General features: G+C 42.1%; 2 protein-coding genes across 2 annotated transcripts; both read right to left on the bottom strand.

The window, feature by feature from the left end:
• Nucleotides 1-366: 366 nt before the first annotated feature.
• Nucleotides 367-5,814, bottom strand: polr2g (RNA polymerase II subunit G). The gene is made up of 8 exons (XM_080526603.1): nucleotides 5,656-5,814; nucleotides 4,891-5,000; nucleotides 4,464-4,623; nucleotides 3,924-3,974; nucleotides 3,680-3,745; nucleotides 3,204-3,275; nucleotides 1,613-1,646; nucleotides 367-855 (listed from the first exon to the last, which is right to left on the bottom strand). Exons 1-8 carry the CDS (start codon nucleotides 5,665-5,667, stop codon nucleotides 842-844), a joined length of 519 nt encoding a protein of 172 aa, XP_080382729.1. The 5' UTR covers nucleotides 5,668-5,814; the 3' UTR covers nucleotides 367-841.
• Nucleotides 5,815-6,238: 424 nt separating this feature from the next.
• pld7 (phospholipase D family, member 7) lies at nucleotides 6,239-12,105 on the bottom strand (the record flags this gene model as incomplete). Its single annotated transcript, XM_080526297.1, has 9 exons — nucleotides 6,239-6,580; nucleotides 6,846-6,945; nucleotides 7,616-7,781; nucleotides 9,621-9,760; nucleotides 9,873-10,076; nucleotides 10,531-10,658; nucleotides 11,054-11,168; nucleotides 11,820-11,985; nucleotides 12,086-12,105. The coding sequence occupies 9 exons, from the start codon at nucleotides 12,103-12,105 to the stop codon at nucleotides 6,378-6,380; spliced, it is 1,242 nt and encodes a 413-aa protein (XP_080382423.1). The 3' UTR covers nucleotides 6,239-6,377.
• Nucleotides 12,106-12,519: the final 414 nt, after the last annotated feature.

Here is a 12,519-nt window from a genome sequence, read left to right as displayed (position 1 = left end):
CGTATTTACTACCGGGAGGGGAGGGGTGCGACCGTCGCACAAATAAAACGTTTTTCTTTTTGACAATTACGTGGAACAATAATAATATATATGATTATATGTTATTTCATATATAATAACTCACAATGATATATATATTTATATAATTAGACATGTATTAATATACATCATTTAGATTTATTTATATATAAATATAAATGGCCCAATAAATGGGGTATGTTTGTATCTAAGGTAAGCATGATTTTAAATCAGGAGTCATTCCTCGTGCCATTGATTGTGATGTGAAACAGCTGTCGTTCCCTCCAACACACACACATACATACACTGACTTGCGAACCGTAACAGAGAACGCCAAAGAAAAGACAAAGAAACATTTATTTAACTTTTTCATTTGCACAAGTAAGACAGCAAATGAGAAGTCATTCAGATATAAACAAAAAATTAATATTGACAAATTCAGGGATGCGGTTTAGTTGATCCACATATGATGTGTTATCAAGATTGGAATCGTCAATTAACCCTATAATGCTTGGTAAGGTTTCCCATTCAAGGCAGTAAGCAACATTCCTTAACACCAAAAAAAAAATCTTCTGTATTCAACACTATGAGAACAAAATGTTTTACTTCCCTTGCATTATGCAAATGTATTTGCATTGCGTTGACGATTTCTACAAACACAAATCTAAAGGACTCCGTGCTATGCGATGATAGCACATTATCAACATAGAAAATAGAAAAATATTTGTATTGACAGTTTCCCTGGGACATTAACAAGACATATCGTAAAGAACATGTAACATCTGGGATGTCCGCGGGCGTGTCGGTGCACTCCTTCAGTAACTCAGCTGACCAGACCTAAGGAGAAAGAAAAGAGAACAAAATGAGAATTCAAGAAAAATATAAATGAATTTGTTGCCATTTTAAAGTTTGAAACAATGGAACAAGTAACACACATTTAATTGTAACTAGCAATCAGTTATTAGCCCACATTGGGTCATAATGCACACATCTGTTGGGCATGAAGTGGAGATGGACAAACAAATAACAGTGATCAACGGGGCCCAGTTGTTCAAAACTTTTCATCTGGATCAGAATGATTCAGACAAATAATAATAATAATAATGCATTTTATTTGTATTGCACTTTTCATTCAAAAGAATCTCAGAGTGCTACAGAGAGAAAAAACAACAACAACAACAACAACCGTAAAAACATAATAAGTTAAAAACAAAACAACCTAAAAACATAATAAGTTAAAAACAAAACAACCTAAAAACATAATAAGTTAAAAACATAATAAGTTAAAAACGAAACAAGTTAAAAACATAATAAGTTAAAAACGAAACAATCTAAAAACATAATAAGTTAAAAACATAGTAAAAAAACAAACAAAATAGATCAAAAGAATGAACACAGGTTAAGCAGTTGAAAAAAAAAAGATTCTTTTTTTGGTATCCAGGATCAGATCGAGCTGGCTGATTTCCCCCCTATATACGACTGAAAATCAGCCAGATAGATCTGATCCTGGATAGCAAAACAGAATCATCATCATTCTGATTCAGGTTAAAAGTTTTGCCAACAACTGAGCCCAGAAGACAAATATCCTACTTACCCAAATAATCATCCATGAGAGATCCGATCGCGAACTGTAAAAAGAGGAATGTACACATTAGAAACAGGTTACCAAACATCCGAATCAATGTTTGACAGGATGGGTTGACACAACATAGGGAAATGTTTGACCCGTTTCTCAAGTTCATTGTTCACAACTTTGGCACTTGTTCACACAATCAATGGCACTTGGAGAATGCGTCGGATGCCCTTCAGCACTTTATTCACATCTGGGTTTACTGTACGAGGGGGGGGTAATGAACCGTAATGAACCGTGTTCAACCCTGTTGACAGCGACACGTCACGTCACGTGAAATGATGATGATCATCATCATCATCATTCATAAATCAGATACAATGGCCGCGTTCGTAAAATTAGCTTTGAGAGCGCCGGAAGCGTCCACGTGACTGCCTCTTATCCAATCAAATCACTTGGTTCCGTTATGGCGTCGAACCCAGTGTGCGCTCCGGCTAATTTACGAACGCAGCTGACGTTTATTTGTCATTTTGTGACGTTAGAATTATGAGGTTATATCTCCATTTTTGTCAAAATTTAGTTTTTTACATACGTAATCTGATCCATTAGGTGTTTATTAATACCTGTGTGGTGTTATTTTTTTTAATGTTGACATTTTTGAGTTAGTAATTCATAAAATACAAAGGTTCCATCTCACAAAACATAATGGAATGTACAAACTTTGACGCTCAATATCTCTGAACTACCCTAAACGGAGATAGAACCTTATAATTCTAAACGGAGACAGAACCTTATAATTCTAAGCTCACGAGGCAGCATGCAATTTATGAAAGAACTCGTGATGAGAGAAAATCCAGCACAGGTGTGGCGCTTGTCTTTTGTGTACACAAACGCAACATCGGCTCCGATGCACATCTCATCTAGTCAGACGTTGCATCTGCCTTGTTCTCGTATGGGAGGTAATAACCGGTTATAAAACACTGAAAACTAGGTGTAATTGCAGTATACAGAGTAGATTGTCCTACAAAGACACTTAGACTTGATTTAGTAATCTATAAATTAATAAGACCCCTATACTTTCTTTTATTTATTTATTGTTTCTTTTTTATTATTACTACTCAATCTTTTCAGTTTGTAAAGCGTCTTTGAGTGTCTAGAGAAGCGCTATACAAGTCTAATGTATTATTATTATTATTATTATTATTATTATTATTATAATTATTATAACAGTACACTTTGAAGCTGCTAAACCTTCTCAGTCCTCCGACTGCATTTACTTCTCAAGCACTCCTGGGTCTTGATCAGAGGGAGGCTGGTGGAGGTAGAAATTGGAGGACGAGCTCATTGTCACGCATGGGTGAACGGAATGAGGAATGGTATTCATGCTATCATAAATGGAATGAGGAATGGGTATTCATCATCATTCATCATAAATGGAATGAGGAATGGTATTCATGCTATCATAAATGGAATGAGGAATGGTATTTATGGTAACATGAATGGAATGAGCAATGTTATGAAAACACATTTCCTCATTCCATTCCATGCATTACAACGTGCCCGCCCTCGGATTTCTACCTCCGCCAGCCTCCCCTGTTCTTGATAAGGCACTTACAATGTCATTCTTATCCACTCGCGTTCCCACAATCTTCAACCGGATCTCATCGTCCTGCTGGATAACGATGTCCTGAGGGAGGGAGACAGAAGGCTGTGTAAGAGGACGTGTGCGCAGCCACCGACTATCAATTATTTACTACACATAAAAACTATTGGTGGCCTTGGGAATAGTGAGTGGGACTGGTGATCAGAAGGTCATGAGTTCAAAGCCCACCTGGGAACACCACCACTAGTGTGCCCTTGAGTAAGACCTGGGAACACCACCACTAGTGTGCCCTTGAGTAAGGCACTCAGCCCTAAATTACTCCAGGGAGACTGTTCCTGTAATCTCTAACTGAAGGTCGCTTTGGATAAAAGCATCTGCTAAATGGTAAAAATGTAAATGTCACTTTTTAACGGTCAGAATTGACTTGACTACTACACCCACACCACCACTTGTTATTTAGGAGCAAGGCTTGTGGTTCTAAACCTTACCTCATCAACTGTCTTATAACAGGGGGGGTTAGAGTTGGGGTCAAACTCCATCTCAGAGGGGATCGACTGTCAAAGGAGAAACACATTTGTTTTAAACAGCGAGATGATGACATCATTATCATACAATCCTAATGCATAATCCTGTTTAGATGTATGTTTTAACGTTGTATTAAGACACTGATATTAGGACATTAAAGAATTTATCAATGCAACTAAAATAAGAGGCGTTTCCATTTGGACTTACGTGGCGAGAGATGAAACACGACATGGGGCCGATTTCAGTGAACAAGCCAACCTGAAAGACACAATACTGAAATGACTTCCTTCCACACACACACAACGAACACTGTCGGGAAATGACTTCACCATTCAAGAACATTGATATATATGCCATGAATGGTGGACTGACGATTCACATGCTTAGCATTCAAATGTATTGATTGTAAGTCGCTTTGGAATAAGGCGTCTGCTAAATGCCAAAAATGTAAATGTAAATGTAAATATATTGTTATATAAACAGCATGCATTTATTATTTACTCTGAACATGATTTCAGGGGGGTATTCCATCGACGTCGCTAAAGGAAAACCCAGGCTTATTCTGATAGATAGACACACACACACTCACACTCACACTCACACTCACACACACATACACACACACACACACACACACACACACACATCTATTCTGATAGATTTATCAAAAATAAGCCTGGATTTTCCGTTAGCGACGTTGATGGAATACCCCCCAGACAGTATATATATTTTTTTTTTCTTCCTTACTTTGTTGACCTGTGTGACCACCGCATCCACCACCTCCCCTTTGAAGGGACGGAACACGATGGCCTTGTACTTGACCGGGTAGAGGACGAACCCTCTACCTGGCTGGATCACACCTGCCCCGATGTTGTCGATGGTCGTCACGGCGATAACAAAACCATATCTGAAAGAGAGAGAGAGAGGCAGCAAACCAATGTGTGTTTAGTGCTAGTATTGAGTATTGGTCCCAACAAACAACAGTGGCGCTGTGTAGGTGTAGGCTAAGTATCCGGGGAGGTATTCCATCAACGCCCCTAAAGGAAAACCCAGGCTTATTTTGATCTTGATTAAGTCTCGCGAGAGTTATCCAAAACATGTGCTTTAAGATTTTTCCTTTAGCGACGTTGATGGAAAACAACCCAGGCAGGATGACTTCTTCTTCTCTACTCACTTCCCCGTGCAGGTCCCCTCCACCTCGGTGAACAGCTTCTGCTTCACGGTGTTCAGCAGGTTGGGACCGAAGTAGCGCGGGTGGAGCAGGATCTCATGTTCCAGAGAGATCTGAGCATGGAGGAAAGACATATACATACATATACAGATGTATATATTATATCTCACAGCAGGATCTCGTGTTCCAGAGAGATCTGGGCATGGAGGAAACACTCGGTAGTTGATCATTCTGTCTGGAAGGTGTAGTATAGTATACAGGTGCAACTCAACAAATTGGAATATCGTGCAAAAGTTCATTTATTTCAGTAATTCAACTTAAAGGGTTAAACTTAGCTATTATATAGACTCATTACATGCAAAGCGAGATATTTAAAGCCTTTATTTGTTATAAATTTGATGATTATGGCTTACAGCTTATGAAAACCCCAAATTAAATATCTCAGAAATGTTTAAAATTACATAAAATCAATAAGAAAAGGATTTTAAATACAGAAATGTCAGCCCTCTGAAAAGTATAATCATGCATATGTACAATGCAATGAGTCTATATCATATTGAAGTTTAACCCTGAAGTTGAATTACTGAAATGAATGGGCTTTTGCACGATATTCAAATGTTTTGAGTTGCACCTGTATACATATGTATATTATTATATCCCACAAAGAAGAAATCACCTTCTAGCTAAAAGCTAAACAATAACAGCAGCACGAGTTAGTCCTGATCATGGCTGTTTAATTAATGTAAGTAGGAGCGTCTGACAACTCACGTGATAAAACATGATCTCCCGCTATCAGGTGATTTATTGTCGCGTGTTTCTTCTCTGGATCGATCAGATCAGATAGTTAGATCAGCAGAAATCAATAAATCATCGTTTTCCTGGTAAATGTTCTAATAATCTTTCAAGTCCAGCGGCTCTCAAGCACACCACGGTTCAAAGGTTTTACTTCCGGAGTACTTACCCAAACGCCCGGAAGTACTTGCTGTAGGATTTCAGATTAAAAGCACGACACACGTTTTCTATCCCTCTGCTTATGGCCAGGGTTACCTGACTAATACCTTATTTTACCTATAATGCTAAATATTATTTATACAGCTTTAGTTTATGATCTAAGACAAAAAAAACTCCAGGGACTCAAAATAACCAAAACATTTTATTTACAAAATAAGAATTAATTCAAAAACAAAAGCACAGAATGCACCAGGCATGAAACTTAACTACGTTGAAAAAAAAATGACTACCCTTATAGATAACAAATGCCTCATTTGAACCGTGCATTTGCCTATTCTCAAAATGTGTGAAATGCTTAGAGCCTATCGAAACACTCACAACCAAGCAAGCGCAAGTCCAAAATATATACAACATACGCCACATATCGCCAAATATACAGTAAAAAACAGCAATGTAACTGGACAAAGGGTGCTGAAATACAAATGAAATGACACATTTTAAAGCTCAAGCCTCAAGGATGATACAGTCTGCGGATGCTTTTATGTCGTTTTTTTACCACAGTGGTTAACATCGACATTAGAAAGAGTTTGGGCGTATTCTGACGCCCAGTCCCTCTGGAACACCTCCTGTAGTTGACTCTGCAGCGTCCTCTGACCCGCACAAGTCTCAACGCCGGTCTGGTTGACCACTAACCCGACACCGGCCGTGTTGGTGAAGTAGTTCTCGGACCAGTTGGAAGTCCCTGAGGAGAATAATCCTCAATCCAATTACTCAATTGGCAATACAGAGTCACAGCATTTTCGATAGATGTTTCAATTTGGTTGGATGCTAAACTGCATTTCGTTGTATAGTACGTACTTGTACTCTGTGATGACAATAAAGTTGAATCTAATCAAATCTGCCTAGCAAACATATGACTAATTGTAACATTGTCAGTTTGAGTCTCAAAACGTCAAATAAAACAGGTCAAAAGCACAGTAACGGTGATATATATATATATACGGTACCTATGTAGGCGACTCTGTCCGTCACCATGTACTTGGCATGGTTCACCCGCGCGAAAGGAATCTTCCTCTGCAACGGGTTGGAAGGCACCTCGAACACTTTCTGTACGACACATCAAAGAAAAAGTACAATCAAAGCACCGCTAAGCAACTAACTGACAGCAGAGAACAGAAGGTGGAGAGAATGAAGGGAAGGAAACCTATAACCAGGAAACCTATAGGAAACCTATGTTATGCCCTTAAGCTAAATGCTTGTCCTGTCTACTTTTTTGTGCCTAGGTCTACCTATATTTTACAATTTTAAATGTACTTTTTTCCTCCAGGGAGCCGTATACAACATCATGGCATAGGGACTGCGGATGGAAAACTAGCTTTCGGGCTAACTCTGGCGTATTTACAATTTATTTTTGTTTTATTAATATGCACTGTCCCTTGAATAAATAAATGAATCTGAATCTGAAACCTATAACCTATCACAAACCTTCTGAAACATCAAAGCACCTTTCAAGGTCTTTCAAGACTCAATTCCCTCAAATTCAAGGACCCAACACGGCATAGTTTGAGACAGATTTAGTTGAGAATTTATATAATAGGAACTATCCGCTCACAGACAACAATTAAAAAGAGAGGCTTGAATGTGTGAACACTAGATGGTCTTTTGCCTTCTCTACCACAGCACAGCAAAACAATATATTGTGAAATATGTGTTAAGTTAAGCAAATTCACAAACTTTCAAGGATTTCAAGGACCCGTGGGAGCCCTGCCTTACGTACCACGTTGATGTTGCAGGCCAGGGGGGCCCCGTTGAGCGCCGTCAGGGACTGGAGGAAGACAAACATGGCGCGGGGGGAGTGTTGCCAGCAGCTCACCAGCAGGCTCACCTCCACCCCCCTGGTGCACGCCGCTGCCCGGAGGGCCGAGTCGATCGCAGGCCAGAACCTGATAAACACAAACGCATAACGGTAAACGTTACGTACTTGTATAGCGCCTTATTCCATCTTTTTTTACAACGGCCTCCTCTCATTCACCCATTCACACACCCAATGGCGGCCAAGCTACCATGCAAGGCGCCGGCCCGCTCATTGGAAGCAATTTGGGGTTCAGTGTCTTGGTCCCAAGGACACCTCGACACATGGCCAGCCGGGGATCGAACCGGCGACCTTGCGACCGTTAGACACCGGTTCTACCTACTGAGCCACAACCGCCCCATACACACATACACATACTCCTATTAGACTTAACTTTGCTCAAAACAACAAACACACAGCATGCATACAAGTAAATGTCCTGATCAACAACAACAACAACAAAAAGATTTGGGCCACATGAATACACTGAGGGCTGATGATGACATTTGTACATGTTTGGCATTTAGCAGACACCTTTATGCAAAGCGACTTACAACAAATACATTTGACTAAGTAATAAGTGAATCATCTGACTCCACCAGTCATAGCAGGTAAAAGTAATACACACTCAGGCCTGGGGCCATTGGCAGTCGTCGTGCTAGTTTTTTTTAATGATGACACTGGAGAAACTGTACAGGGGGGGGGTAGAGGGGAAGTAGATGTCTCAGGAGGGACAGTTAAGGTGTAACACTACACTTGCGCCCTTGCTGGTGGAATGAGCGGAATGAGCTGTCCATGAGCTTCCCACGGCTGTCAGAACTGCAGTCACTCCCAATCCTCCGTCGGAGAATGAAAACCCATCTCTTCAGGTTACAACTGCTCCTCCTGAGACATCTACTACCCCCCAGCACTGTGTCTCCTGAGACATCTACTACCCCTCTGCACTGTGTCTCCTGAGACATCTACTACCCCTCTGCACTGTGTCTCCTGAGACATCTACTACCCCCCAGCACTGTGTCTCCTGAGACATCTACTACCCCCCAGCACTGTGTCTCCTGAGACATCTACTACCCCCCAGCACTGCTCCTCCTGAGACATCTACTACCCCCCAGCACTGTGTCTCCTGAGACATCTACTACCCCCCAGCACTGCTCCTCCTGAGACATCTACTACCCCCCAGCACTGTGTCTCCTGAGACATCTACTACCCCCCAGCACTGTGTCTCCTGAGACATCTACTACCCCCCAGCACTGTGTCTCCTGAGACATCTACTACCCCCCAGCACTGTGTCTCCTGAGACATCTACTACCCCCCAGCACTGTGTCTCCTGAGACATCTACTACCCCCCAGCACTGTGTCTCCTGAGACATCTACTACCCCCCCAGCACTGTGTCTCCTGAGACATCTACTACCCCCCAGCACTGCGTCTCCTGAGACATCTACTACCCCCCCAGCACTGTGTCTCCTGAGTCATCTACTACCCCCCAGCACTGCGTCTCCTGAGACATCTACTACCCCCCAGCACTGTGTCTCCTGAGACATCTACTACCCCCCCCCCAGCACTGTGTCTCCTGAGACATCTACTACCCCCTAGCACTGTGTCTCCTGAGACATCTACCACCCCCCAACACTGTGTCTCCTGAGACATCTACTACCCCCCCCCCCCCCCAGCACTGTGTCTCCTGAGACATCTACTACCCCCCAGCACTGTGTCTCCTGAGACATCTACTACCCCCCAGCACTGTGTCTCCTGAGACATCTACTACCCCCCAGCACTGTGTCTCCTGAGACATCTACTACCCCCCAGCACTGTGTCTCCTGACACATCTACTACCCCCCAGCACTGTGTCTCCTGAGACATCTCGCTTTGGAATAAGGCGTCTGCTAAATGCCAAAAATGTAAACGTAAAATGGGTGATGATGTGTTCACCTGAGTGGCTCAGTGAACTGGGACAAGGGGAGATAGTCCATGACCGAGATGTGGACGTATTTCTGGGCGTCTGAGATCACGGAGAGGATGGCGGCGAGGTCGTCGGAGCGTCCGGATGCAGAGATCTGGGGAGGAGCGCTCTGGGGGAAAAAAAATGGCCGACTTTTTACTGTCAGAGGCCTTATGCAGAATATAAGAATATAAGCGGAAGGGATTAGTTAGAGGTCAGAGGTTAGAGGTCGTTCGACTCACAGACAGATAGACGAGAGCGGGGACCCCGTTGAGTTTCAGAGTCAGCGGGTGTTCCGAGCTCGAGAGGGCCGAATAGCGGGCGGGCCAGAACAGCGGCAGGGAACCGTTCTTCTGCGCGCCGACGTACCAGTACACCCCGAATATGCGTGACGCGTCCTGGGCCAGGCAGCTGCAGTCCTCCACGGACACGCCCACCTCCTTCACCTGGGGGGCAGAGAGGAAGGTGTTAGATGATGATAATACACCATATATATATTTTACGGTACATGTGGGAAAACTAGGGTTAGGGTTAGGTGCTACGTCGACTTGGTACATGCTGGCATGTCTAACCCTAACCCTACCCCTAACCCTAACCGTAGCACCCTAGCACCTAACCCTAACCCTAGTTTTCCCACCTGTACCGTATTCCCACATGTACCATAACATATACACGATCAGACAAAATATTATTTGTATTCAACCTTTATTTTAAAGAGTCCCATTGAGACAAAATCCTATGCTACAAAGTTACAAAAGTCGGCAAATGATCTAGATCAGTGGTTCTCAAACCTCTCCTCGGGGACCCCCAGCCACTCCACATATTTGATCTGTTCCACCACCAGCACACCTGATTCAACTAATCAAGTACAAAGATTTCATCATTAAGAAGATTAGATACCTGGGTGAGGGATCGCCAGTCCATGTTGGCGCTGCCCAGGTAAAGATGCTTCTGGTCCACCACCCACAGCTTGGTGTGGACGATGCCTCCTGTGACAGACTTGAGATCCACCTCACGCACCTCCGCACCTGAGAGAGACAGAGAGGGAGAGAGAGAGGAGGTCAAAGGTTAAAAACACACAGGATTGAGTTCACTAAGGTGCATGCCACATAATCGCAGGGTCCCCGGTTCGATTCCAGCCATCGAACTATCCTGCATGACATCTATCCTCTCTCTCATCCACCCTTCCTGTCAACCTCTACTGTCTCTATCCCAATAAAGCAGAAATGGCCTAAAAACATATTTATATATTTTAAAAAAACATGCCATGGCACATTATCTAATAATAGTGTTTGAGAGATTACATTATCCCATTTAGCGAGTATCAGCATGATAGTTCCTGGAATACCCACTGTACATGTACCTGTTTTGGCTAGATGGATCAATGCCAGTTCCTGGGAGACTTAAAGCACATGTACTGTACCTGTTTTGGCTAGCTCCTCTGTGTCTTCAGTAGCAGACTGAGGGCCGTTCACAGCAATCTGAAGTTTCACTCCTTTTGACTCAAGTTGCATGAGCTCCTTGAACACTTCCTTTCCCTGCAAAACACACGTGCACACATGATTCAAGTAACACCTAAACATAAACAAACTGTATATCTTTTATGGGGTGATTGATGACAAGAGAAAGCACAAATAGATAGATAAATGCCAATGTCTTGCCAATTGTACTCTTTGTATCCGTACATTGATCCGTAATAAAAGCAATTCTGATTCTGATAAAGATCTCTCTCTTTTATGAATGAATGAATGATCTTTATTGTCATTGTAACAGGTACAACGACATTCAAATGCAAACCCTAGGTGCTAACAAACAAACACAGTCCTAAGATAATAAAAAAACAAGAATGAGACATAAATAGGGGGGGATATAAATAAAAATAGGGGGATAAGTGATCGGTAGGCATATGAGAATGTATCTATTATGTGAACTTCTATACGTATATACCGGTACACTATATGGCCTATTCACAGGGGTGTATATACACAGGGGGGAGTTAGCATGTAACTGTATACTTTTATAAACATATCATGCACGTAACTGTGTACTTTTATAAACATATCATGCATGTAACTGTATACTTTTATAAACATATCATGCACGTAACTGTGTACTTTTATAAACATATCATGCATGTAACTGTGTACTTTTATAAACATATCATGCATGTACTTTTTGTATACGTTTACCTGCAAAGCACTAGGATCTGAGTCTCTGAGAGAGAAGTAGAAGGCTGCGATGTCGACAGAGCTGTTCGCCTGGTTCAGTAGATTAATCCAAGCCTCAGCGATGCTTGGCAGGGGCGTGGAGTCGGTTGGATAAAGCCCCTGGGGGATGCTCTCAACCAGATTCACACTGATTTGGATGCAGAGACAAACAACAGTTAGAATCAAATCTCGACTCCGCCCCCCCCCCCCCTCCCCCAAAAACCCTGTGAGTGAAACAAGAGTGTTGCAAATCTGTAAAGGCTTTCATGATACTCTTTGGATGAAACAAACTTTCTTCAGGGTTCCGACAAGTCAAATTTAAGCCCTTTTTAGACCTCTTTGAATATAATTTTAGACCTATTCGCAACACCATATGATAGCTATTTGTCATCCTCAAGGTGATGAAATTAGGGATTGCACTGCCATACAGACAAAAAAGTCTGACGAATAATTAATATAAAATAAATATTGGTTCCAGCTTGATTCATTTACGTGTAAATAGATGTGGTCGGACTGATTTCCTTGCAGGACAAGCTTGTCTCATTTTTAAGACCTATCACCTCGTTTCTTTAGACCTAATAACTGAAATATAAGACCTTTTTAGGCCTTGTGTGTCGGATTGCTGGATTTTAAACTTTATGGCTGTTTTAGACCAGCGTGGGAACCCTGTTTCTTACCGACA

This window comes from Nansenia antarctica, assembly GCF_963989245.1.
Source record: "Nansenia antarctica genome assembly, chromosome: 3".
In the NCBI taxonomy this organism is placed as follows: domain Eukaryota; kingdom Metazoa; phylum Chordata; class Actinopteri; order Argentiniformes; family Microstomatidae; genus Nansenia; species Nansenia antarctica.
The sequence above is the reverse complement of the archived record's forward strand: the minus strand, read 5'-3'. Positions and strand labels throughout refer to the sequence as shown.

Coding starts and splice junctions, on each gene's coding strand:
- polr2g (XM_080526603.1), bottom strand. Junction 4,624..4,890: donor GAGGGGACCTGCACGGGGAA/GTGAGTAGAGAA, acceptor TCTCTCTTTCAG/ATATGGTTTTGTTATCGCCG. Junction 1,647..3,203: donor GAGTGGATAAGAATGACATT/GTAAGTGCCTTA, acceptor CTCTTTTTACAG/TTCGCGATCGGATCTCTCAT.